The sequence below is a fragment of the Podarcis erhardii genome (assembly GCF_964252035.2).
Source record: "Podarcis erhardii genome assembly, chromosome: 11".
NCBI lineage: Eukaryota > Metazoa > Chordata > Lepidosauria > Squamata > Lacertidae > Podarcis > Podarcis erhardii.
Window position 1 is genome coordinate 6,958,103 of NC_138501.1, and position 24,237 is coordinate 6,982,339.

The following is a 24,237-nucleotide window of genomic DNA, read 5'->3' on the forward strand; positions in this document are numbered from 1 at the left end:
AAAAAGCAGTGTGTTGAACTTCAGTGCCAACAGAATGCTTGTATTGAACACTGATGGTCTGTGCACCAAAACAGTGTTCTCATACTTAATTTAGACCAATTCAAATCAACTCCATTAGTAACCCTTCCTATATTAGACTCAAAATGATTTAAATGAATGAAATGTGGGGTTTAATTTTTAAAAATCTGACACTGGATTTAGATTTTTAAAAGTTTGTGATAGTTATCCAAACAGGGTGGTTTTAGGAAGGTTTCCATGTTCCTGAGTTGGATTGTGTTGTTGACAAGGCATCTTGAGTCGGATGAGGGACTTCCTAATCTTCCAAGCCGCTATGTGGCTTCAGCTGTCCAAAGCATGCCCAACTTCCTTTTGCTTTTTTCCCCTGAAAACCAAAACCAAATTGACTGCATAAGCAGCCAGAGCTCAAGAGGAATTGAGGTGAAGAGCTGGGGGGAGGGACAGGGGCTTGTCTTCTCATTCACGATAGAATAGAGCGTTAAAACCAAAGTCTTTAAAGAGCCTAGGTCTATCAATCCAGTTTGCTCGACGTGTTTAGAAAAAGAATTATCTTGGAGCATTCCTGATTGCAGTTTATCAACACATAATCCTACCCCTGTTATCTGACTGATGCAAACCAGTCAAGAGCTTTATGTTTGATCCATCCTTACAGATGCAATGCAATTATATTTCCATCCCATTCCCCAAATGTTGGTCCCCACTGCAGTCTCTTACTACAACCCTTAGGGAAACATGCCCAAAATAGCACTACATTGCTAAATTTTTCACCTGGCTCAAATCCAGCTCATCTTTCGCTGATAATCTCTCTCACAGCTCTTTAAATATACCTACATAAGGGCCAAACGAAAGCACACAAGAATACAGTGCTCCTGTATTGTGTAGCAATCATTTGTACCCTGCTAAATTGTTCTCTAGTTCATATCCTACCCATTACTTGGGCATTTCTTCTTCATAGACACTGCGCATGCACACAAATGGATTTTGTGCCTGTGCGGAGTACCTTTCAGAAATTTCTAGCAGTTTTTGTGTGTGAAGGTCTCCCATACTGTGCATGCTTTAATGACTTCTCTGCCACTCCCATGACTACCCCACCAACATCTGGAGTGATGAGCTCCCCTCCATCAGCCTCTGCTTCTATTCTAAGTTATTATGGTGACTGCTATCACAGCAGCAGAGTGTAGGTTTCCATTTTTTAAAAGGTTTTTGACAATCTACCATGCCTCTTCCCAGTGAAGGAGCTCCTTATTCTCAAAGTCTCCCTTGACATCCTTGTGATTGATGACACTTCCTGCTACTCCATCTTGACTCTCCTGCTTCTTCCTGAGTTCCTTCACCTCACTTTTACCTTACACCTCTGTTATTCCCTTGTTTCTGGATCTATAGCCATGACAGCCATCACTACTTTGCTCAGGCTGAAGACTGGGACTGTGATCTCTGGAAAGAAGAGCACCCATCTTCTCTAAGGTCCAGTTCCTGAAGCCTTTCACCAATTTATTGTGATGATAAGAGGCAACTATGCATCAGATTGGGGCAGAGGTTCCTGTGCATATATCACATATGGATTCCTGCTATAGGTTAGGGATCTCTTTCTGTACTAATAGTATTACACATTAGCCTCCAGAATTGTGGAGAGACACACCCATAAGGTTTCAAAGCCGCCACTGGGATAGAGATCCAGCTCCATCAACTTCCACAGTCCTTCTGCTTTGATTATCTCTATGGAGTCTGTTAGTTGACCTACAGGAGATGGACTAGCAGGTGCTTATTTCAACATGACCTCAAAGCAGGAAAGTGTGTTTAGTTTCATTTTTTGCTTTGCCATGGGTGATGTGAGTATTCCCTTTCGGTCTCATCATAGTACAGTGGTGCCTCGCAAGATGAAAAGAATCCGTTCCGCGAGTCTCTTCGTCTAGCGGTTTTTTCGTCTTGCGTCCGACACTGGGGGCCCCTCATTGACGGCTTAGCAGATTAGCGCTATTAGCGGCTTTTAGTGGATAAGCGGCTTATCAGCTTAGAAAAAGGGGCGGGGGAAGGGAAAAAACCCCGCAGGAACTCACAAGACATTTTCGTCTTGTGAAGCAAGCCCATAGGAAATTCGTTTTGCGAAGCACCTCCAAAATGGAAAACTCTTTCGTCTAGCGAGTTTTCCGTCTTGCGAGGCATTCGTCTTACGGGGCACCACTGTATTTAGTAAAATTTCATTTTCCTCTACAATGATGATTAGTTATGAGTAGGGCATTCCTAATTCCATATTCTCCACCAAATTACTCAACTTCTTTTACGTACAAAATTATACCTACCCACTTGTTCCATGGTATGGGGGGGGGGGTCATCCTGGATTCTTCATAGGCCACAACTTTTGGCTGGCCACCATGGTTTTCAACACCCACTCAGATAGCATTACGAATTCAGCGTCTTTCTTAGTCCTAACGTCAGCCCTAAATTCTGTTTCACAACCCCAGCATGAACATATTCTTATGTGTGCAGGAGTTCAGACAGGTGCAAACTAGCTATACATATGTGCCAGAGCTCATGGGGGACATATGCATACATGTTCTTGTTCAGTGCAGCATCTGTTGACATGAGAGTGCATGGGGAAGGTTTTGCATGCAGTATCTCCAGTGCTTTTTTTCTTTAAAAAAATGTTTAGGGCTACTCATTTTCCCACTCATATTGAAATACTGCCCCTCAATGTGGCCAAACTTAGATTCACAAAATGTTTAAGGGTATGCATACCCCTGCGTACCCCAGAAAAAAGCACTGAGTCTCTCCATGTGGACATTAGAACTCTTGCTTTAGAGCTCTTTGGGTGTTTTCTTCCGTTACTGTACCCATTGAAACCCCTTTACTCTTGGCCTTTCACTTGAACCAGGGAAGTCTCTGAAAGAGCTGGACAGATATTTGGGCACTTCATTTTGCAACGCAAAAAAAGAGTTACCTTAGCACTATGCTGTTGGGTTCTGTCTGATTCTGTGACACAGTTAGAGGTGGTGGCTGATGTCTTATTGCTGTGATATATCTTACCTGATCTCAGGAACAGCAGAGTTTCATCCTAGAAAGAACGAAACAAAGAAAGCAGTGTGTGCCAGACTGTAGCATGCATGGACAGTAGCTAGGGTTCCTTCGGGACTCTGATCTAGAGACTATACTCTCTTGGGGTGATGTTGTGCCAGTGAATGCATTAGCAGTTCCCTTTATCTAGCCTATAAATTCCAAATCCTGCGTTAGAGTCAGCTAACATATATCTCTGCAAGCAACTAGTGCTTCAAAGGAGCCTCATGAGAGAAAGGGAGCTAGGCAGCTTACCAAAAAAGGAGCCAAAAGAACATTGAATGAGCATTAAAGATGCTCTGGTCAAATGGGAGCTGAAGCAATATATTTTGTTTTACTTTGACTTCAATACAGCACCTACCATATTTTTCCGTGTATAACATGCCCCCGTGTATAAGACAACCCCTATTTTTTGGGGACTCCAAATTTAGGAAATGGGGGGAGATTGCCCAGAGTTGTTAAGCTTTTTTTTGGGGGGGGGGTTGCCCAGAGTTGTTGAGTTATTTTGGGGGAGGATTGCCCAGAGTTGTTGGGCTTTTATGGGGGGGGCTTGCCTACAATCTCTCACCCGCCTGACCGCTGATGCCAATCGCCCACCCACTTGCTGCCAAGGCCTTGCCGCAGCCACTAATCACCCACCCAATCGCTGATTACAATCTCCTGCTCACGGCTGCCACCAATCGCATGTCCCCCCTCTGCACTATCCGTGTATAAGTTGACCCCCAATTTTTAACAATATTGTTGTTAAAAATCCCATCTTATACACGGATAAATATGGTATATTGTAGCAAGGATAAATTGTTCAATTGTAGCCTGACACATTTCAATGGCAGTTTATAAAATTGGATACACTCCATTTCTAGATGGAATTACTGTACTCCTTTTTTTTGTATTCTCCCCTTTCCAGCCAAGCACCATTATAGTGCCTGTTCCTTTAGTTTTGAACACCTTGATGAATGGATGAATGAATGAATCTTTATTTGCATCAGCCATCAGCCATAGCAATAAAACAACAATACAATATAAAAAGAATAGAAATAAAAAGTCAATTATAGGCTTATTTTGCAGATGGTAGGCTCCAGCAGGACCTGGCATTTTGTTCTGAAGCCTATAAGCTTATCCTGTGTATGTTTTTTTTTTTTTTTTGAAATAATTTTTATTAATTTTCATAAAACAAAAAACACAAAATTAAACAAACAAACAAACAATACATGACTTCCCCATGCCTCCCCTTCACTGCACCCCTGTGTCCAAAATTTTTAGCAATCCTTCATTCCTTTTCAAATATCCTGTGTATGTTTTTACCAATAAGTAGGGCGGAGAGTATGCAGAGATGAATTGCATTTCCCAGCAGTTTTTACAAGCTCTCCTCCCGCATACACCCTATTAATCATAATTATGAATATTTTACTACTAATAAAAACATTTGAAACTATATCAACTGGTGCTTTAGTAGAGTCTTTCAAATATTTTGGCACTGTTAGGGCCTGGGCGATACCTGGTTTTCAACATTGTGATATATCACCAGCTAAATATCATGATATAATGATATATTACAATGTCTGCAATAAGGAGGAAGAAAGAAATAAGGTGGGGAGGGAGAAGCAGCTGAGATACATGGCCCAGCCCTACAGCTGACCCCCATGCCACTCTGACTCATGCCGGAGGGGTGGGGATGGGGCTTCCTTGAACTTCTCAGCCGAGTCGCAGAAGCCTCCTTGCCCCCCAGCTGAGCATGCCCTCATGCTGTTCTGGCCCATGTGAGCCGGAAGGGTGGGTTTCCTTAAGCTTCAGCATCAGCTAGCTTCACAAAACAATGCTTTCTGTCAGTGGCTTGCACACGAGGAAGGGAGGAAAGAGCGCTTGCTCACTCAATTCAGGGAGACACAGAAGCACCGGCTGGCTTCCCTGTTTTTCCAATATGGTCATACCTCGGAAGTTGAATGGAATCCATTCCAGAAGTCTGTTCGACTTCCAAAATGTTCGGAAACCAAGGTGCAGCTTCTGATTGGCTGCAGAAAGTTCCTTCAGCCAATCGGAACCTATGGAACCCACATCAGACATTTGGATTCCAAAGAACGTTCGCAAACTGGAACACTCACTTCCAGGTTTGCGGCGTTCAGGAGCCAAAACATTTGACTTGTAAGGTGTTCAACTTCCGAGGTACGACTGTATCATGATTTTTGCATAGCACACACACACACACACACACACACACACACACACACACAGCCCAGTGGCTCCTATGGCACTTTTTCTTTTCCTAGTGGTACTATCACAACTGTCTCTCCTTATCCTTGAAAGCCTGTTTATGTTCTTGAGTAATTTACATTCCCTCCACCATAGAAAAAGCATAGCTGTCGTTTTTGTATTTCAACCAAACTAAAAATGGTGGGGTGTTGTTTTTTTAACCTTTCTCACTGTTTTCTGCTGTATAGATTGAAATCATAGGTATTCATTTCTAGCTAGCTAGCCTGATAGAGTTGGAAACACCATTCACCTCCTAATTGCTGCAAGGACCTGACACATTAAGAGTGGAAGTGGTGATATCGCTGTGTTAAGCTAATAGAATCGTGTTACTGTAGGAAGGCATGAATTTGACACCGTGTACTAATTTTCACTGCTGTCAATAGCATTACATTGTCCTTGGGGCCAGAGTTAAATGAAATGTCCCTGTTCCTCGCAAATACGTTTTTTTAATGGACAGTTTCTGGCTGTTGGAAGTTTGTTGTTGCATTAACTAATCAGCGAGAATATTTATTTCAAAGATTTTTCCCAGTCCGTTTCTGTGACAAACCCTGTCTTAAGTTCCAAAGCAAACCTATAACATTGTATAAAGTGCTGTTATATTTTACAACAAGGATGGAGGATTTGTGGTCTGCCAGATGTTGCTGGACTACAGCTGCCATCATCTGACTATGCTAGCTGGAGTTGAAGGGAGTTGGGAATCCAAGAAGCATCTTGTGGGCCACCCCTGCCCCAGATGAAGACCCCAGCCACTAATTGTTGTTGTTGTTCTTATTTTATTTATATGCCACCCATCTGCCTGGGTTGCCCCAGTTACTCTGAGTGGCTCCCAACAAAAAAGAGTAAAAACATCATACATCACTAGGTGTTGCCATCATCACAATGGACCACTTTGCTCTATTTGTTGTTGTTGTTTAGTCGTTTAGTCGTTTAGTCGTGTCCGACTCTTCGTGACCCCCTGGACCAGAGCACACCAGGCACTCCTGTCTTCCACTGCCTCCCGCAGTTTGGTCAAACTCATGCTGGTAGCTTCGAGAACACTATCCAACCATCTCGTCCTCTGCCGTCCCCTTCTCCTTGTGCCCTCCATCTTTCCCAACATCAGGGTCTTTTCCAGGGAGTCTTCTCTTCTCATGAGGTGGCCAAAGTATTGGAGCCTCAGCTTCAGGATCTGTCCTTCCAGTGAGCACTCAGGGCTGATTTCCTTCAGAATGGATAGGTTTGTTCTTCTTGCAGTCCATGGGACTCTCAAGAGTCTCCTCCAACACCATAATTCAAAAGCATCGATTCTTCGGCGATCAGCCTTCTTTATGGTCCAGCTCTCACTTGTTCTATAGGCAGCTACAGATTGCCTCTTAGACAAGAACATCCAGGAGGAGTTCTTTCCTATCCAGAAGCTCACGCTCAAGCTCCTACAGCTGCCTCTTGTAATATTAGCACTTCTGCCAGTAACTTAAAATATCAGGCAACTTAGGCAACTTGCTAAGCTCGAATGACTCAAATACTTTGGCTTAACGGGGCTGCAGAGTGTTCATTGCAGAGTATCTTTGATGAATGTTACTGGTGGGACAAGCCCCTTTCCCATCCAAGTAGCCTTATTTCGCCGTTGTTGGTTTGTGCAGATGTAAAAATGATATCCAATACAGACCAGTTGTACTAAACAGTTACATTTAGAAAGCAGTTTCCCAAAGCTGAACACAAAGGTGCTTGGTTAGGAATAGCATGCATTTTTTAGGAAGAAATGGGGGGGGGGGAGAGAGAGAGACTTTCACTTCATTCCACAAAGAGGTGAAGTTCAAAGTAGAGAATTGGAATTCATTAATGATTCAGAATGGTTGGTTTTCAATTCCATCCCTTTAGTCACAAGGCAAATCATGGTCGATATTTCTCTGTCAAGGTCACCACTATTGTGCCCCCCTCCCCAATTCGTATGCACATTGTCACCTTTTCTTTTCTTTCCCAAAAGACCTCCCGCCCCTGCTGTATCCTGTCAGACATTTAGGAAGCCTTATCTAGCCATTCTTCCTTCATGAGGAGAAAGGCAGCGTTGGGAAACGCTTTCATTTGAGGCCAGGAAAGCAGTCCTGAACTGGATGAGACATGACCTCTTCTCATCCTGTCTTATTTTGCAGATGATAGGCTCCAGCAGGACCTGGCATTTTGTTCTTAAGCCTAGTGAGGAAGAGAGAGTAGAATTATTATTATTATTATTATTATTATTATTATTATTATTATTATTATTAATAACCCGCCCATCTGGCTCGGTTTCCCCAGCCACTCTGGGTGGCTCCCAATAGAATATTAAAAACATGATAAATACACTACACAAAACATTAAAAACTTCCCTAAACAGGGACAATGTTCACCTGCCTTCTCTCCTGCCAGGCTTCCATGGAGGGAATTCTTCATCCTTGGTTTAGCCTTGACAGATGAAATTGCGTATGAAATTGCGTATGGTCACGTCAGACCAACCTTTACCAGTAACAGACCATGCACATATATTTTCACCCCCAGCAGCTTGCATCTCTCCCCCACCAAGGCTCTGTAACTGCCAGAAAAAGTCGCTGCCAGTATGGCCTTCTGGTGGGTATGGGCCCTTTCCCAGGTCCTTCACAAAGCAGGGAAGCGTGAGTTGTTTTAGATTTTTAAATGAGCCAATCAGTTTCTGATCAAGTACAAGTTTCATACAGAGACTCTTGATACTTTCCTTCCCCGACTGAGGGACCACCTAGCCACAGTCATTCTTAGCAAAGCCTGTCCTCACATCCCAATCCAGAACGGACACTGCAGATTCTGTTGTTTCAGGTATAAAGATTAGTAGCAGCAATTCTATGCTTTGTCCTTCCGTCACTCTTGAACTTTGAGGCTCTTCACCAAGATCTTGGAAGGTCCAGCAGCTTTTCTGATGGAGAAGGGGATCTACAAATATCCACTCCTCAACTACCTGCATGCTTGTTTCTTTCTTTGTTCCTAGGTCCTGTTTCTTAAACATTTGGAAATAACAAGCTCTGCCCTGTAGATGCATAGTTTTGTCATCTGCAAGGATGACAAAATCAGTCACTCCTTTTGTAATTGGTTCTCAGTGTGTCCATAGAATGAGTCTTTCTGTTTCCCAGCAGCATGAACTTGGTGAGTGTACTTGTGATGCTCCTCTAACATGATGTTGTGACACGTCTTCAGTCTTTAGTCTTTATCCAAGCTTCCGGAAATGAATATTTCATACTTCAACTTGGGCAAGATTCTACTTCAAATTCAGATTATTTAGACTGAACCAATATATGCCTGCTTCCAAAATAAGTGTAGTGCCTCTCTGGTGATGAATACTCTCCCTGGGGAGGCTTGCCTGGCACCTTCGTTATATATATTTAGGCATCAGGCAAAAACATTCCTCTTTTCCCAGGCCTTAGGCTAATTTAACAATCTATGGCCTTTTAAACTTGGGGGAGGGTATTGTTTTTGTTTGTTACCATGGTATGTAGGTGTAATGGTTGTGAGGGGTTACTTGTGCGTAAATTGCCTTCAGTTTAGTTAGATTGTTTGCTCAACCATGTTTAGAGTTAGAGCTCGCCCTCCGTGACCTGTTAGTCACTTGTAGAATCCGTCAGTGGGCGTTTCTTGAATCTCTTCCAGCATAAAAGCTGTTTGACCCCAAGTCTCCTATGTTCCCTGCGCGGAACGCGTCTGCGCAAGTAAGGGGAAGGTAGGGGCGTGCCAGCGCTCTCTCCGCTAGTTTCGGTTGAAGGGTCTTGGAGCTCTGACACCGCTTCCTCCATCTCCCTCTCCTCTCTATTGGTGTCACGCTGAATTCCTTCCCCCCTGCTGGTTCCCTCTCCGGCATCGCTCTGAAGCCCTGCCTCCGCTTCTCGCCCTGATGTCAGTTCCCTGACAGTAGGTAACAAACAAAAACGAAGGAAAAGAGCATAAGTTCCATTAATTAATGGTGATCCATCTGGCACTAGTATACTTTGCACACCTCATCAGGGGCCACTGTGTCCTGGTCAACATGGCTGCAAATGTGCAGTAGTGGCCAAAATGCATGTGGTTTTTGGAGCTTGTGAGCCACATTCATGCTCCTCAAATCTCCTCCTTCACATTTCTCTGCTTTAACACAATCTGGGCTGTACTGACTTGGAGAATAAGTGGGCTGCCTCTAAGCTCCTAGTTATTCCACAGTACTAGTGTTCTACATCCCCTTTGCATCTATGTCCTTTTGACTGAAAAGTATGTGGCACCACCTGGATGTTTTTGTAGCTTGATGCCAGTGGTATGGTAAAAAGAACTCAAACTAGGCTTAGGTTGTGGTCAGTGCTTTCCCCCCCGGGGGTACTCAAGGGTACACAGTACCTGCACCTCTTTTAGTTGTTAAAAAGTGTGGCACTTGCTGTAACAACTTCATGGTGAGTACCGGCACCCATTTTTCTAGGGGTGGAAAGCACTGGTTGTGGTGGATTTGGTTTCCTCCAAAATAGCCTTTAGTCAGGGTTGAAGCAAAGAACTCTACAGAAGCAGATATCAGCCCTTGCCAGTACCCTGGAAAACTTATTGTCATCTTGCATAGTTTGCCAACTGCATACCTGGACCAGCTTATTTTGTGAGCCCCCCTCCAGTTCACAAGGTACCCAACTTCTTAAAGCCTTTGGACCCACTACATTCAAGATCCTGATTTTGAAGACTGACAGGTAGTGGTCACCTCAGCAAGCTGAGTATCAGAGTTTGGGATTCTGCCTTTAGGGAAAGAACTGTTTTGTTACCTGCTGGGAAATGTAATCTTTAGGCCCATTAAATATTTCATTCTTAAGACTGACCTGGCCTTTTCTGCAGGGTGGAAGATCTTGTTCTTCTTTTCTTCTGCCAACTGCCTGCCACTCCTTGGGGGAAATTCTTGATGTGTTATGTAAACAGGATGAAGCTCATTTGACCACACAGACCCTATTCTTACTTTGGAAGAAGTTATCTTTGGCAGGACATTGTCTATGACCTTCCTGGTGCACTAGCTTCAGGAAAGTATAGGTCTCCCCTCTACTTCTTGCAATTTGCAGCTGTTTGAAGGCATGCTTGCTTATTCCATAGGGAGTGCTGCAGCCTTGGCTTCTTGGGCCACTTTTGAGATCTTCACCGGGTACTATCCTTTGCCATGATATGCAGCAGGATCAAGGGACTGTCCACCAGGGACATACTACTTTTTAATGTCCTAGCACTAGCTGCATCCTTCCCTTCCGGGAAAAGAGATAAAACTAGGATTTGTCTGCGAATTAGTGTTCTTCTCAAGTGAACAGTGTGGTGTTCTGATCTGATGGAACATAGAAAGTTGTCTTATACCAAGTCAGACCACTGGTCCACTTAGCTTGGAGTCATCTACAATGTCACAAAGATAAAGAAAGATGAACTAGAAAGAGAGCGATCAGAGGTTTAGAAAACAAGAGTGCTAAAGTTGGGAATGCAAGATAGTTAGAGGAAGCTTAACCACACCCAAAGCTGTGGGCTGCAAAAGATTGAAAAATCTGAAAGTGATGACCCTTTAGCCAGTTAAACCCTGACTTGCTAACCTAAATCCTGACTCGCATTCCCTTGACCTATTGGTTTGGCATTGCTTTAGTGGGAGAATAGGATATTTCCACCTCTGGTATCAGTTGCCATACATGATTCTTATTAAATACTAGTACAGTTGCATCTTTCTAGTCCACCTCTTTTTAATGTACTGGCTCATGTTAGAATGATTGTCACAAAATGAATGCATGTAACTGAATTTTGATTAGCACTTGTTTTGGGGGGGGGTGATTGGGAATGGAACTAGTGGAGAGAGAGGGGAATCCTTGTCCCTTCTTCCACCTTTCACTTTATCTTTGCAGATTCCCATAGATTGTCTCACTCCATGAGATTATAAATTGAAGGAGAATAAGGCTGTGTTCTCCTTTCACTGTCAGAGACAGTAAGCCTCTGAACACCAGTTGCTCAGATCCTGCTTTCAGGCTTCACTGAGAAGTTGCACAGGAAGGGGAAATAGAAAGAACTTGGAGTTTGACTTTAAGGATGATCAATACCTTGGCTATTTAAATCGTGTAGATATTGCCTTCATGCTACGAGCTTGCAGATTACATTTATTTTGCAGGTGTAAACCAGGTGAATAATTCAGATGCCTTCCAATAAAAAGAGACAATTAAGTGTGGATTGTTTATATGGAAGTAAGAAAGTATAAGGTATGTGAGATGTCCAAAAACAAAAGAGGAATAGACATGTCTGTGTAACTAGGTATCTTAATTTAACATTTGTTTTAGAAACTAGGGCACTAGATAGGGTGAATTTTTCATGACAGGCTTCCAAATCTGAGAAGAATATAGGAGGCATTTGAAGATGTATCAGATATTTAGACAAGATAAAAACATAAGCAATGGAAAGGGAAAGGAACCTATCTGTTCCTATTATGTTACATAATACTGGCATTAGAAATATTTTAGAATTGACTGCTAGCATTTGGCTTTATCATATATCAAGGGCACAAGTAATCAATAGCTGTTAAATATAGCAGATCCAAATTTGTAGTGGCTCATAAGACTACATCAGTCAGGGACCGTATGCTGTTCAATTTTATTAATCCCTGTGACATTATACTTACAGTTCAAGCAGGTTTCATGTATGTAATACTGATTTAATGTTGTTCATAAAAAGCCACTAATAGAAAAATCCATTTCTATTGCCTTCTCTCCCTGTGTTTCTCGGGATACACTAAATGAATGGCCATGGGAACACAATGTATTTCTGAATAGCCGTTGGAAAGCATTAAATCAAAGGTGGTTGCTTGCTCATCCAGAGGTTTTTAAGGCCTGCCCTGCTGTACCCAACATCTACCCTTATATGCATAAAAATAGAGTTGTCAAATGGTCATAAGAATGCATTAGGACAGCTTAGCTCTGTTGAATCAGCTACAGGCATTGCTGCCTTCTATGTCAATGAAGTGTGTTACCAAATGGCCGTAGGAATCTGTTGAGATGGGGAATACAGTGGTACCTCGGGTTAAGTACTTAATTCGTTCCAGAGGTCCGTTCTTAACATGAAACTGTTCTTAACCTGAAGCACCACTTTAGCTAATGGGGCCTCCTGCTGCCACTGCGCCACCAGAGCACGATTTCTGTTCTCATCCTGAAGTAAAGTTCTTAACCCGATGTACTATTTCTGGGTTAGCGGAGTCTGTAACCTGAAGTGTATGTAACTTGAAGCGTATGTAACATGAGATACCACTATATACAGTACTTCTAGGATTTTGCCTAACAATATTCCAGTGTCTTCTTAGCCAATCAGAAAGTGCATAGGTTGTAGCTTTCCAGAACCTAGAGTCTAAGAGTATGTGTGCGACTGCACAGCTGAAAAATTAATATAACTCTAATTAGCAAGGCAGTGGGATAGCCTTGAAAACCTGGAATACAGTGGTACCTCGCAAGACGAAATTAATTCGTTCTGCGAGTTTTTTCGTCTTGCGATTTTTTCGTCTTGCGAAGCACGGATTTTGGAAAAGCTTCAAAAATCACCAAAGTCTTCAAAAACATCAAAAAAGGCTACCACACCGTGTGCTATGAGTTGCTCCTCGAAGTCAAGTCGCAACTGCACCCCCTGAATGCACAGTTTTAAGAAAAAGGAAACAAAATTGCAAGACAAAGGAAACAAACTTGCAAGACGTTTTCGTCTTGCGAAGCAAGCCCATAGGGAAATTCGTCTTGCGAAGCAACTCAAAAAACGAAAAACTCTTTCGTCTTGCGAGTTTTTCGTCTTATGAAGCATTCGTCTTGCGAGGTACCACTGTAGTGAGATAACACAGGTGCATCTGCTATTAGTGAGAGAGAAAACTACATTCTCATGAGCTGATTTACCCAGAAAGCTGAGCAAAAGGAGCCATCTTTTTAGAAAAGGCCTAAACATAAAAACCAGTTTTCTTGACAGGCCCCTCTCTACTCCCCACCAGCCATACTTCCACTACAGCAGCATACAGAAAAGGGCCTCTCGGGTAGATCTTCGGCAGCAAACAGGCTGGTAAGGGAGAAGGTGGTAATTTAGGTAAATAGTCTCATAATAAAGCCTGCTTTTCATAAACGACCATGGGAATGCCCTGGCATATGTTGTCAGTCCTGAGACATTTCTTGTAGGCTTTAATGCCTGCCATGTCAATCAGCCCAATTTTGAATGGCCATTCCATCCAGCATTTTGGATTCTCCTCAATTGCTTCCTCTTACCCAAACTTTCACAGCCATCCTCATTTGCATAAAAATCAACAGAGTTTCCAGATGGCCACAGAAATGCATTGCAATGGGCTGGGATTCCACTCCTTGCCTTGTCAGCCTCCAAATAATGCAATACAAAAGTCTTGTCAACCTGAATGGCTATTAAAATGCAGACGGTTGGCTGGAGAAGGTAATGCTTGATCAGTGCTATATAAATGCATTGCTCGTGGTTAGGAATAGGTGAATCTATCAATTTCAGTTTCCCATTTTTCCAATTTTAAGTTCAGTTCTCCACATTTCTACAGCAGTTTGCAACTTTTGTTTTAAAAATCCTCATAAAAATTCATCAGCACGTTTGTGTGAATTTCTCCTAACATACACGTATTTGCATGCAATTTTGTCTAATACACACACATTTGAAAAACAAATTCCGTTAATATAATGCATTTTGAATGTTATTTTCTTCATTATTTACATTTTTATGGACACTTTACCTTAGTTTATGCATTTTTGTACGCATTACTTGTTGGAGAACTGTGCTGTGAAATTCAGAGAAGTGTGGTTTTGAGTGAATTTTGTATTTCGGTTTACATGTTGTTTAAATTAGGTCGATTTACATGAGAACTGAATTGAATTTCTCCCCATCTCTCCCCACAGTGTGCATTAACTAACCACTAGTTTGCATCGGGAGTTAACAGTTGCTGCTGAAGTTCCCATTGCAAAATATTATGTGGCCAGCCTGTCTCTAGTTTCATTCTTCGTTTATGTAGGATGGTACACACTTCAGCTCTGTGATAGTGACATGATTAATACAGAGTTTACATACACAGAAACACATTTTGTTGCACTAAATTGAAATTAAGATTTGGCCATTAAGAAGCTGCCATATCCCAAGTCAGACCATCTACCTCAGTAATGTTTATGCTCAACTGACATCATCACACCTGGGTTACAAGTTTTCCCAACCTACCTGGAGATGCCAGGAACTGAATCTGGAACCTTCTGCCTGTGAACTGTTCCCCAACTGTGGCAGACATCTATGAGCTATCAGCTCACATGTTACATTGACCCTAATAATGCAAATATACAGACTGTGCCCACATGTACAAAAACATGCCCTTACTTGCTGCCTGAATGCCATGAAAGATGCCATGTCATTTAAGGTTAAGAGAAATGGAATCACTGGACTCAAAGCTGTTGTATAAAGTAGGGCAGGTTTCAATCTGTTCTGAGCAAAGTCTTGGTTTCCCCTGATCTGATTCCAAGTTTAGTCACAATTATTCATCCCACCCAGTCTCCTCAGCTGTGTATAGATAAGAATACGTGCTCACAGAGTTCTTTTCCTGTCCATGCATACCCACCCAGTCAGTTCCTACTCCTCCCTCCATAACAAAAGAAAAAACTACACAGTCTTTTACTACTTCTGCACAAACTAGCTTAACTTTAGCACACTGCCTTTAATTTCAGAAGGAACTGGTACTGGTTTCCTCTACTATCTTCATCTCGATGAGTAGCTGGAAGTTATTCCATTTATCCAGCTGCACCCCCCTCCCCTTGCAGAAAGCAGTTAAGACAAGAGGGATGTTCCAGCCATGAATTTTTGCCCTGACTTACTGACCTACTTCTGAGTCCTCTGGAGTAGAAGCTGACAAATGCTGGATCTAAATAGAAATTCTAAAACATTCATTTAGAATGAAACACACAAACTCACTTCCCATCTAAACAGGACTGAAACAGGACTGAAATTGATGTGTGCAAACTTAGGCCTGGATCCAAAGATCTGCATGATCATTTCTTTGTGCCAGAGGGATCTTTGAATTTGTGTTTCTCAAAGAGCAGCTCTCTTTTAAAGCAGAGAGCAGTTTAAAAAGTGGTTTCTGATTTGGTGTGGGACTAAAAAGTCATTGTGGGTATGCCCTAAGCCCTTTTGTGCATCTGAAATGGCTTTTTGGATCCAGGCCACAATTAGCAACAAGGCAATCAGGGTGGTTGGGGGAAAAAAACCAGACAGGTTATTTGCATTTTTATGGCATGCACATACAAACACTTACATTTTTTATAAAAAAAAAAATCAGTCAGTTAATTCAGAATTACAACTATCTGCTAAAATTTAGTAATCTCAGCCCTGTCTTTTCCTGCGCTTCTGTCAGGTCTAAACTAGATGTGACATTAACTGCATCAATGCAATTAAACGACAAGTTTCTTTTTATGTAAATATCGGCCAAGGGGAAGCCTTGGCAGCTTTGGAAATTGAGTGGGGAAGGGAAATCTAACTATTTATTTCCCTGTCACAAGTCTCTACAAAAGCCACCTGCTAAAACTCTTTGCCTCATCTCAAATGACCCTGAGCTTGCTCAGTCTTACCCTCAGTTGCTTTTTTACATAACAAAAAGCATGTAGGTTAATTGCATCTTGTCTAGCTTTATGTATATTTCCCACCTCTTTCCTGCCAGAGAGGTGGCTGTTCATGACATGGAAGAATATGCAGAGATCTCCTTCAGTTTCTTTGTAGTAAATAAACACCCTCTGGAGGGAGGTTCTTATGAATAAATAGTTTAGGTGCAGACTGTTAAACTGGAGTGAGTGGTGCTGGTGTGAGCAATGGACTGTGTTAAATGACCTTAAGTTATGTTGAGCTTGATCAACACCCTTTTCTGTTGCATTAATGCCAGTGCATCTCGTTGCAGTTGAATTTAAACAAGTTGGTCTGGTAGACCACATGTGGCTGTCATTGCAAGACTGCGATAATGAAGGTGAGACCATTAGTTGTATAGACTCATAGCTCATGGACCAGAGACAAAGACTAAAATCCATTTTTCTTATTAAAAATGGATATACTATGAAATGATTCCATCATAGTAGTAGTCTTAGCGCAAAACATTCTTACCATTATTGTGTTGTGTGGTCCCATATATTTCATTGGTCATTTTAGTTTCACATCCATCCATCCTAAGAGACATAGCAATTGGAGGATAAGGATGAATATTACCTGTCTCCAATTTGTGAAATGAAGAAGTTCAGTAGAACATATTTTTATATCTGGTGACTCCAGCCCAGAGTTTTATGGACGCTCTGATATGTGCCACAGCACTGGCACAGATTTCCCACAGCACTTAAAATTAAATAACAAAGCTCCGGGGATTAAGTTGCCCTTTAAGCCTCTGAAGAAATATTCTCTAATCATACCTTCGTTTGCCCTAAAGTTTGAAGACTTCTTAGGACTCTTTGAGTCTCATTCCAAAGACCCATTGAACCATTCACAAAACTGCTTCAGTACTTTGCAGATTGACTGGTGACATCAACATGTACCGTATTTATATTTCCATTCTAATTATAGGTCACTTGCTATGCACAGTTTACAATATGATAAATCCTAATACATAATCAAAATGCATAGATGTACAATAAGCACATAGCTTATAAGCCCCTTACGCCAGGGCTATAGTTCAGTAGTAGATAATCTGATGTGCATGCCAGAGGTCCCAGATTCTATGGTCATAAGGTCTCAGCATCTACAGCCACGGTAGAGCCACTGTCAGTCAGCATAGACATTACTGATCTAGATGGACCACTGGTCTGATTCAGTATAAGGAGGCTTCCTATGTTCCTACATGAGGACTGACTCATGATACCATTTCAGTATGCGAAAGCTGTGGGGGAAAGCAGCTCTGCTCCTTTCCTTTCTGGGTATGGAAATTTTCTTGGAATCCTTTTAATGCGATTAAAAAGAGGGAAAGGGTCATAGATGAGGGGTGGCAGAGTATATATACTTTGCATTCAAAAACCTCAACTTTAATCTCTAATGTCTCCAGTTAGGAAGTTTGTGGGTTCCAAATGATGGGAAAGACATTGGCATGAGACCCTGGAGAACAATGCTGGGCTGGATGGGCAAATACTTACTTAACATATTTTTAGACTGCCTTTTAGGGCCATACTTTCAGAAAGCAGCTTCCATCATGCATAAAAGACAATTCAAATAGAGTTTCCTGGTATTATAAGTCAGTTTTCTATGTTTCTAATGGCAGACTACTGGCAGACTGGACTAGTTTGTTATTGTTTTTATAAAAAAGCCAGCAAACTTAGTTATATGAGGAGATCTGAGCTGAAATCTATTCGTGCTGGTGACAGAAATCCAAATGTCACTAAATAAGATTGCCCTGGTTTAATAATAATAATAATAATAATAATAATAATAATAATAATAATAATAATAATTTATTTGTATCCTGCCCTCCCTGGCCAAAGCCGGGCTCAGAGCAGCTAACAACAGGTAAAAATAGCACAGTGTACATAAAATCACAGTCAATTAATTAAAATACATTCTAAAATCAATTCAGAATCAAATTAATGGCAACCGTTGGGTTAGAGTTCTATGAAGATTATAGAAGGAGAGAGGGGGTCAGACTGTGCCTTGGCCAAAGGCCTGGCGGAACAGCTCCATCTTGCAGACCTTGTGGAAAGATGTCAAGTTCCGCAGGGCCCTAGTCTCTAATATTTAGCTTTCTAGTGCTATTCCTGGTAGACCATGTAGTAAGTCACCCATAGCCTACTGTCCAACGTAGCTCAACTCTCTAATTAACTTTATGTTAATTAATTTTGGTAATATTTAATTACCATTCCATTCTTGTCGAACACGTGGGCTGAATTTCCAGAAAAGTCTTCTTAAGTTTAACTTGGAGCTAGTTAAACTTGGAAATATACCAAGGGTTTCTTTTGTTTTTCAATTCCTTAAGCATATATAGCCCCAGATCCAGCAGAGTTAAGCATGCTTAATTCCATTGAAACCATGGCTAATTCTGTGTAGGATTTAGGTGTCTGTTGGAGACAGCATCCACACTAGTAGTAGCATTATATCCTGTTCATTTTCCATCTCTTATCACATCAGTGGTGGCTTTAGCTGAATTCATTCCCCTGTACGTTTCCATGGAAATTGTCTAAAATGACACTGTGTCCATTTCTTTACAAAATGCATGGTGCAGGTTCATATTTATTTATTTAACTATCACCTTCCAAACACAATTTCAATGTACAAAATACCAATAAAACAGCTTTAAAAAGTGTTAAAAACAGCACAGAAAATAACAGTTCATGAATTTAAAAACAGTGCAAAGTAGGCACTCAGGCAGAGCCGAGATCTTTCCATCCAGCTGGGAAAGTCTGTTGGAACAAAAACATCTCCAAATGTTTCCAGAAAGTGCAGAGGGTGGGTTCCTGTTGTATCTCGACAGGAATGTTGTCCTACAAAACAGGTTCTTGTAGAATCGATGTAGTAGGTGCAGGGGTTTACACATAATGAGAATAAACTTCTAGGTACACTAGTAATAGCAAAAATACAATTTTTTAAAAACACACTGTAAAGTTTTCCGACAACTTCAATACAATATAATTTTAATTGAATTTAATTCAGTCTTGCTATTCTTAGCAAGAGTTGCCACTGTAACCAGATCTCTCATAGATCTGTACTCCCCATCTTTTTCAGTATTGGTAGAGCATGGTTTTATGATGCAGCCCATTGCAATTATTTGCAATGTGAGCGAGATGTAAATTCATAGCACAAAACCTGCCAGCGTATCGTTTTGAAAGGAAGTTTATTTGAAAGCTGTAGTCTTTTTAATGCCCTTCATTCTCACTAATCAATAAAAAAGCAAGGAACTATATCTTCAACACAAGCAGAATCGTAGAAGGAAGTGCTTATTAGACATTGCACAGGGCAATGTGAGAGTAATGACCCTGCGTTTGAGAAATGCATCGTAAATCCTAGATTAAAATGCTGAATACAATTTATATTTCTCTTTCTGTCTCATGCCAGGAAGATGTATATGCTGTTCAAGGTTTCAGTGGGAGAGAACACCATCAAGTAGCCTAAAATAGCCCATTACAGGCAAGGCCACTGCAAAAGAGTTTAAGGAAATCAGCAATCATTGCCGGCAGGGCATGAGGCTATTAACCCTGCCCATATTTTTGCTGTCAGAAATGCTGAGTCTGTGGGTCATATCTTAACATCCTACCCCACTAATTCATTTTATACTGAGATCAGTGTTAACACTTTTTCAAAAATTAAAGCGTGTACAATTCCATTTCTCTTGCACACACAGATACACTTTTATTTTATGAACTTGTAGATAGATTAAGCTTTTAAACATATGAATTAACACTATCAATAGCAATCACATTAATTATTCCAATTTGTCTCCTTAAATTATAAACCTTGTTTCTGTAGATGTTGAGAATATATGGCTTGGCAGTTAATAAGGAATGTGACTTTTATTAGTTGTACAAGAAACTGCATTTTAAAAAACACCACCACATGTGTCTCATACATACTTATTTCTGTGTTGAGGACTGTGGACAAAAATGTTAACAATAATGATGTATTAGTCTGATATTGTGGTGTTTTGGTAGGTTGTGTCTATAGCTCTACAATGGTTATGTGTCTGAGGCAGTTCAAGAAAGACTAATAATGGGACTCAAGACTCTTGTGTTCTGCTCATTTCACCCATTGACAGGATATGTGACCTTGTTTGATGATTAACTTAACCTTCCTGTGCATTGATTAATTAATGTGCGAATGGAGTGTAATCATTAGAAATTGTCTAAAGTTACACAGTAAGGGCTCCACACTAGATTACTACCTGTTATTTGGGCCTGAGCATTTGTTTCAGCTACCATGTAAGAAAACCAGCCAGAATCGCATGCAGATAGGTTAAATGTTTCTTGTTGGATGCTGCATTTATCTTAGGGCAAGATTTATTTTGTTTCTTACATGTGTAGTCAAAACTGGGAAATTCAATCAATGTGGTGAGATCTTGTACAAATGTACCGGTGGATGGTTATATTGCAGGTAAAAGGATTCATAACTAAATCTATGGTTTCCTTTGCCATTAGAGAAAGTGGAGTGGACTGCCAGTATTCTACAAATTTTACCTATAAACCAGAAGCTCTCAAGCATATTACTGATTGTCGTGCTCACAGCTGAACATTCTGTATAGGAAGTGGGGAATAGTAACTTACGTGGAGAGCCCACATCATAGAAGATAAGCAGAAGTATTTGTTCTGCTAATCATGCCTCTCATATAGCATACACCATACAATGATGTTTCTTTAACATTTTGAACTTCCAATGTTATTCACCTTTCTGTCCTCATCTCTATTATATTGTCGATACATGGAGGCATAATCCATCACACATAGCTATGTGGATGTGTGTGCTGCTCTCATACTCAGGGTTCTCCCCTCTTTCTCCCCTTCCAGCCAAAATCTGGCCCTTTCCACTTCACCCCACCAACCAGTTAAAAAAATGGCAAGAATATAGCAGTTGTCTTCAGTGTTCAACACAGCTGCTGGTAGCTGTGATTACAAAAACCATACAGGTTGTGGGTACGATTAAGAAAACAACATGTCCCACAATTTGAGAAATACTATCATAAGTTTAAAATACAGTATTTTTCGCTCTATAAGATGCACCAGACCACAAGATGCACCTAGTTTTTGGAGGAGGAAAACAAGAAAAAAAATATTCTGAATCTCAGAAGCCAGAACAGCAAGAGGGATCGCTACGCATTGAAAGCAGCAATCCCTCTTGCTGTTCTGGCTTCTGGGATAGCTGCACAGCCTACATTCATTCCATAAGACGCACACACATTTCCCCTTACTTTTTAGGAGGGAAAAAGTGAGTCTTATAGAGCAAAAAATACGGTAACCTTTTTTGCAAATGTAGAGAGGTTACCCTTCCTAAAAGGCAGTCATCTGAGAGAGAGATTTGTCCTCCCCCCCCCTTCTCTCTCTCTCTCACACACACAGAGATAGCTAAAGGAAGCTTAAAAGGCAGACTTCATAGAATTCTGAGACATTTATGTATTAGCTGTAGCTATAATTTCACATGAAATTTCAGATTAAGAGGCTTTTTCTGAATATTTTATCTACTGCTTGGCATTATGATGATGATACATGGCATTATTCTTTTTGCATAGGAAACAGTTTCCAGAAATCCAGGCGGGAAAATTCCCTGGCTTTCTGATTAAATAAATAAATAAATAAATAAAAACAAGGCGGCAACATTAGCAAGCATTGCGAAGTAGCAACTGAACAGGATAAATTATTTCATTTCACTTTCTTCTTGGAATCAGAACTGAACAAATTTGATAAGATTTCCTTTTTAGGTAACATTGCAGCAGCAGCATCTTTCCTTCTTTTTTTTATATTGCTTCCCTTTAACACTCCGCTATTCTTCATTTCTCTCCTAATAAATCATTCTTCATTTAAATGGGTCACAGATACAAGTCTTGTTATGGATTATGTCTGCATCTTGTTTAAAATAGCTGAGATTGCATAGGGTATGAAATAACACCAATATGCTTGAGATATATGAGGATATATAGTGGGAGACAGAAACAGAGTTCAATTTTAGTCAGATTTTAAAGCCAGAAGAATTTTCAGACTCTGCGTCTCCAATTTGAATCACAGAGTCGTGGTGATCATTTTAGGCCATTTAGCCCAACTCAGTGCATGAAATCCAGAGCTGTCCAGGCTCAGCTTGAAGACCTCTGGATAGCAAGAGCCCACCACCTTTCTAGATAATTGTTTCCATTGTCAAACTGATCTTACCATTCTGCTTCTCCTAATGTAAAACCAAAATCTACCCTTCCTGTAATGACTTAAGTCCATTAGATCTATGTGATATGCACATCATACATTTAAAGCATGTTGCGTCCTCTAAAAAATCCTGAGATTTTTAAGTTTAACCCTTGCAGAACCATGTTTTCCATGACCCTAAACAAACTACAGTTCCCAGAATTCTTTAGGGAAAGCTATACTTTGAATGCCATGTGTTTTAAATGGTGTGGATGTAGCCCTAGTGTAAAGCCTTAGGGTTCTGTAATTGAGAAGAGGAGGGGTGGATTGGCAATAACTCCAAAGTCTATGAAAATAATCCTTTATCTCTTAAAAGTAAACAACAACAGCAACAAACTATTCACATAACCAGTCAATGACCCATTATAAAAACAAATGCACAATGCACAAAACAAAGCGTTCCAGAAGGACACAACTCAAACCACTGTGGCTTCCTTGGCAATAGTGGATTTATTAACAAATAATGTCAGCTAACTGTTTCTATTTAAGTCTGGCACAAGTCCATCTGGCACAGGTCTTTCAGTCTGTCAGAATTCACTTTCTTTCTGTTCACTTTGATTTGTTCCATTTCTTCCTCTGGTTGTGTTCTTCAGCTTCTCTCAGATCTCATCTTATTCCTGTCTTTATTTACTTGAGGCCTCACTTCCCATTTGACAATTCTCACCATTTTGTGCTTCTCCCCTTTGTACATCTCGTCTTGTAGAGCCCTTAGGAGCAGGCATGGCACTAACTTTGCCCTCTGGAGTAGCAAAGAACAAGTCTTTGCTCTCTTCTGTGTGACAGCTCTTTAGATATTTGAAGAGTTCTACCATGCCGCGCTCAGTCTTCTCTTCTCCAGGCTAAACATATTTAGTCCCATCACCCTTTCCTAATAGCACTTGTTTTTATCTCGCCAACCATTTTTGTCGCTCTCCTCCGAACCCATTCCAATTAAGGACACACTCATTCTTCGCCTGCCCCTCACATGATGGGGAAAACATAGAGGTACTAGGCCAAGTTCAGAGCCCTGCAGCAACCCTCCCTCCAGTTTGATGAGGAACTATTGATGAGAACTCTTTATAATCACCTGTGAATCCACATGGCTGTATTCTCATATAACCTGCATTTAACCAGTTTGCTAATCAAAATGTAGTGTGTGTGTGTGTGTGTGTGAGAGAGAGAGAGAGAGAGAGAGAGAGAGAGATGCTTTTTTGAAATCAACATAAGCAAGGTTACTTCAATGCATGGGGCTATCTCTGAAGACAATTTGGAAACATCAGCTGGAGCAGAATTTGGCGGCCAGGTTGCTCACTGGGGCAAGATGGTTTGAGCATATTACACCAATCCTGGCCCAACTGCACTGACTGCCAGTTTAGTCTCCAGGCCCAATTTTAAGTGCTGGTTTTGACCTATAAAGCTAAAAAGTCACAGCCATAATAACTCAAAGGCCACCTCTCCTGATATGAACCAACCCAGGCCCTGCGATTCAGGCCCTTCTTAATGTAGCCCCTCAACAAAAGGTCTGGAGGGCAGCAAAATGAGAACAGGCCTTTTCTGTAGTGGCTTCCTGCTTGTGGAATGCTTTCCCTAGGGAGGCCCGCCTGGTGCCATCATTAAATATCTTGAGGAGCCAGGGGATAATGTTTCTCTATGACCAGGCCTTGGCTGATTAAACATTCTTTGGCCTTTTAAATGTGTTTGTAGGAGGAGGGTTACTGATTTGCTTTTGTTTTATTATGTATTTTGTGTTCTCGTTTGGTATTTTTAAGTTGTGAACCACCATGTGATCTTTGAATGAAGGGCGGTGTACAAATTTAATAAACAATAAAACAATAATAATTACGGCCGCAACATCCCCCAAATCTGCTAAACTGGTAATCATGCAGTGCTAGAAAGTAAAATTGACACCCTGGGAAAGATGAGAGCTCTCAGCTTCACCGTGCTTGTGTATAACAGCCACTTTGATGGGACAAATATAAGATCAGTATGGTGGTTGGTGTCAGTAGTGCTCCCAAGCACACACCGTTTGTGCTTTCTTGTGTCCTCCTTTAAGTCTTGGATTTTCCAAGTGGTGCTTAGCTGTGATCCTGAAGTACAAATC

The 24,237-nt window shown here is 41.1% G+C and overlaps 1 protein-coding gene across 1 annotated transcript in view; it reads left to right on the plus strand.

Moving 5' to 3' along the window:
* The window catches only part of NTRK2 (neurotrophic receptor tyrosine kinase 2), a 178,013-nt gene that overhangs the window by 75,879 nt on the left and 77,897 nt on the right, over window positions 1-24,237 (plus strand). Inside the window, exon 13 of the mRNA XM_081880995.1 lies at window positions 16,214-16,279. Coding sequence (XP_081737121.1) covers window positions 16,214-16,279 — 66 coding nt within the window. The remainder of the gene's footprint in view (window positions 1-16,213; window positions 16,280-24,237) is intronic.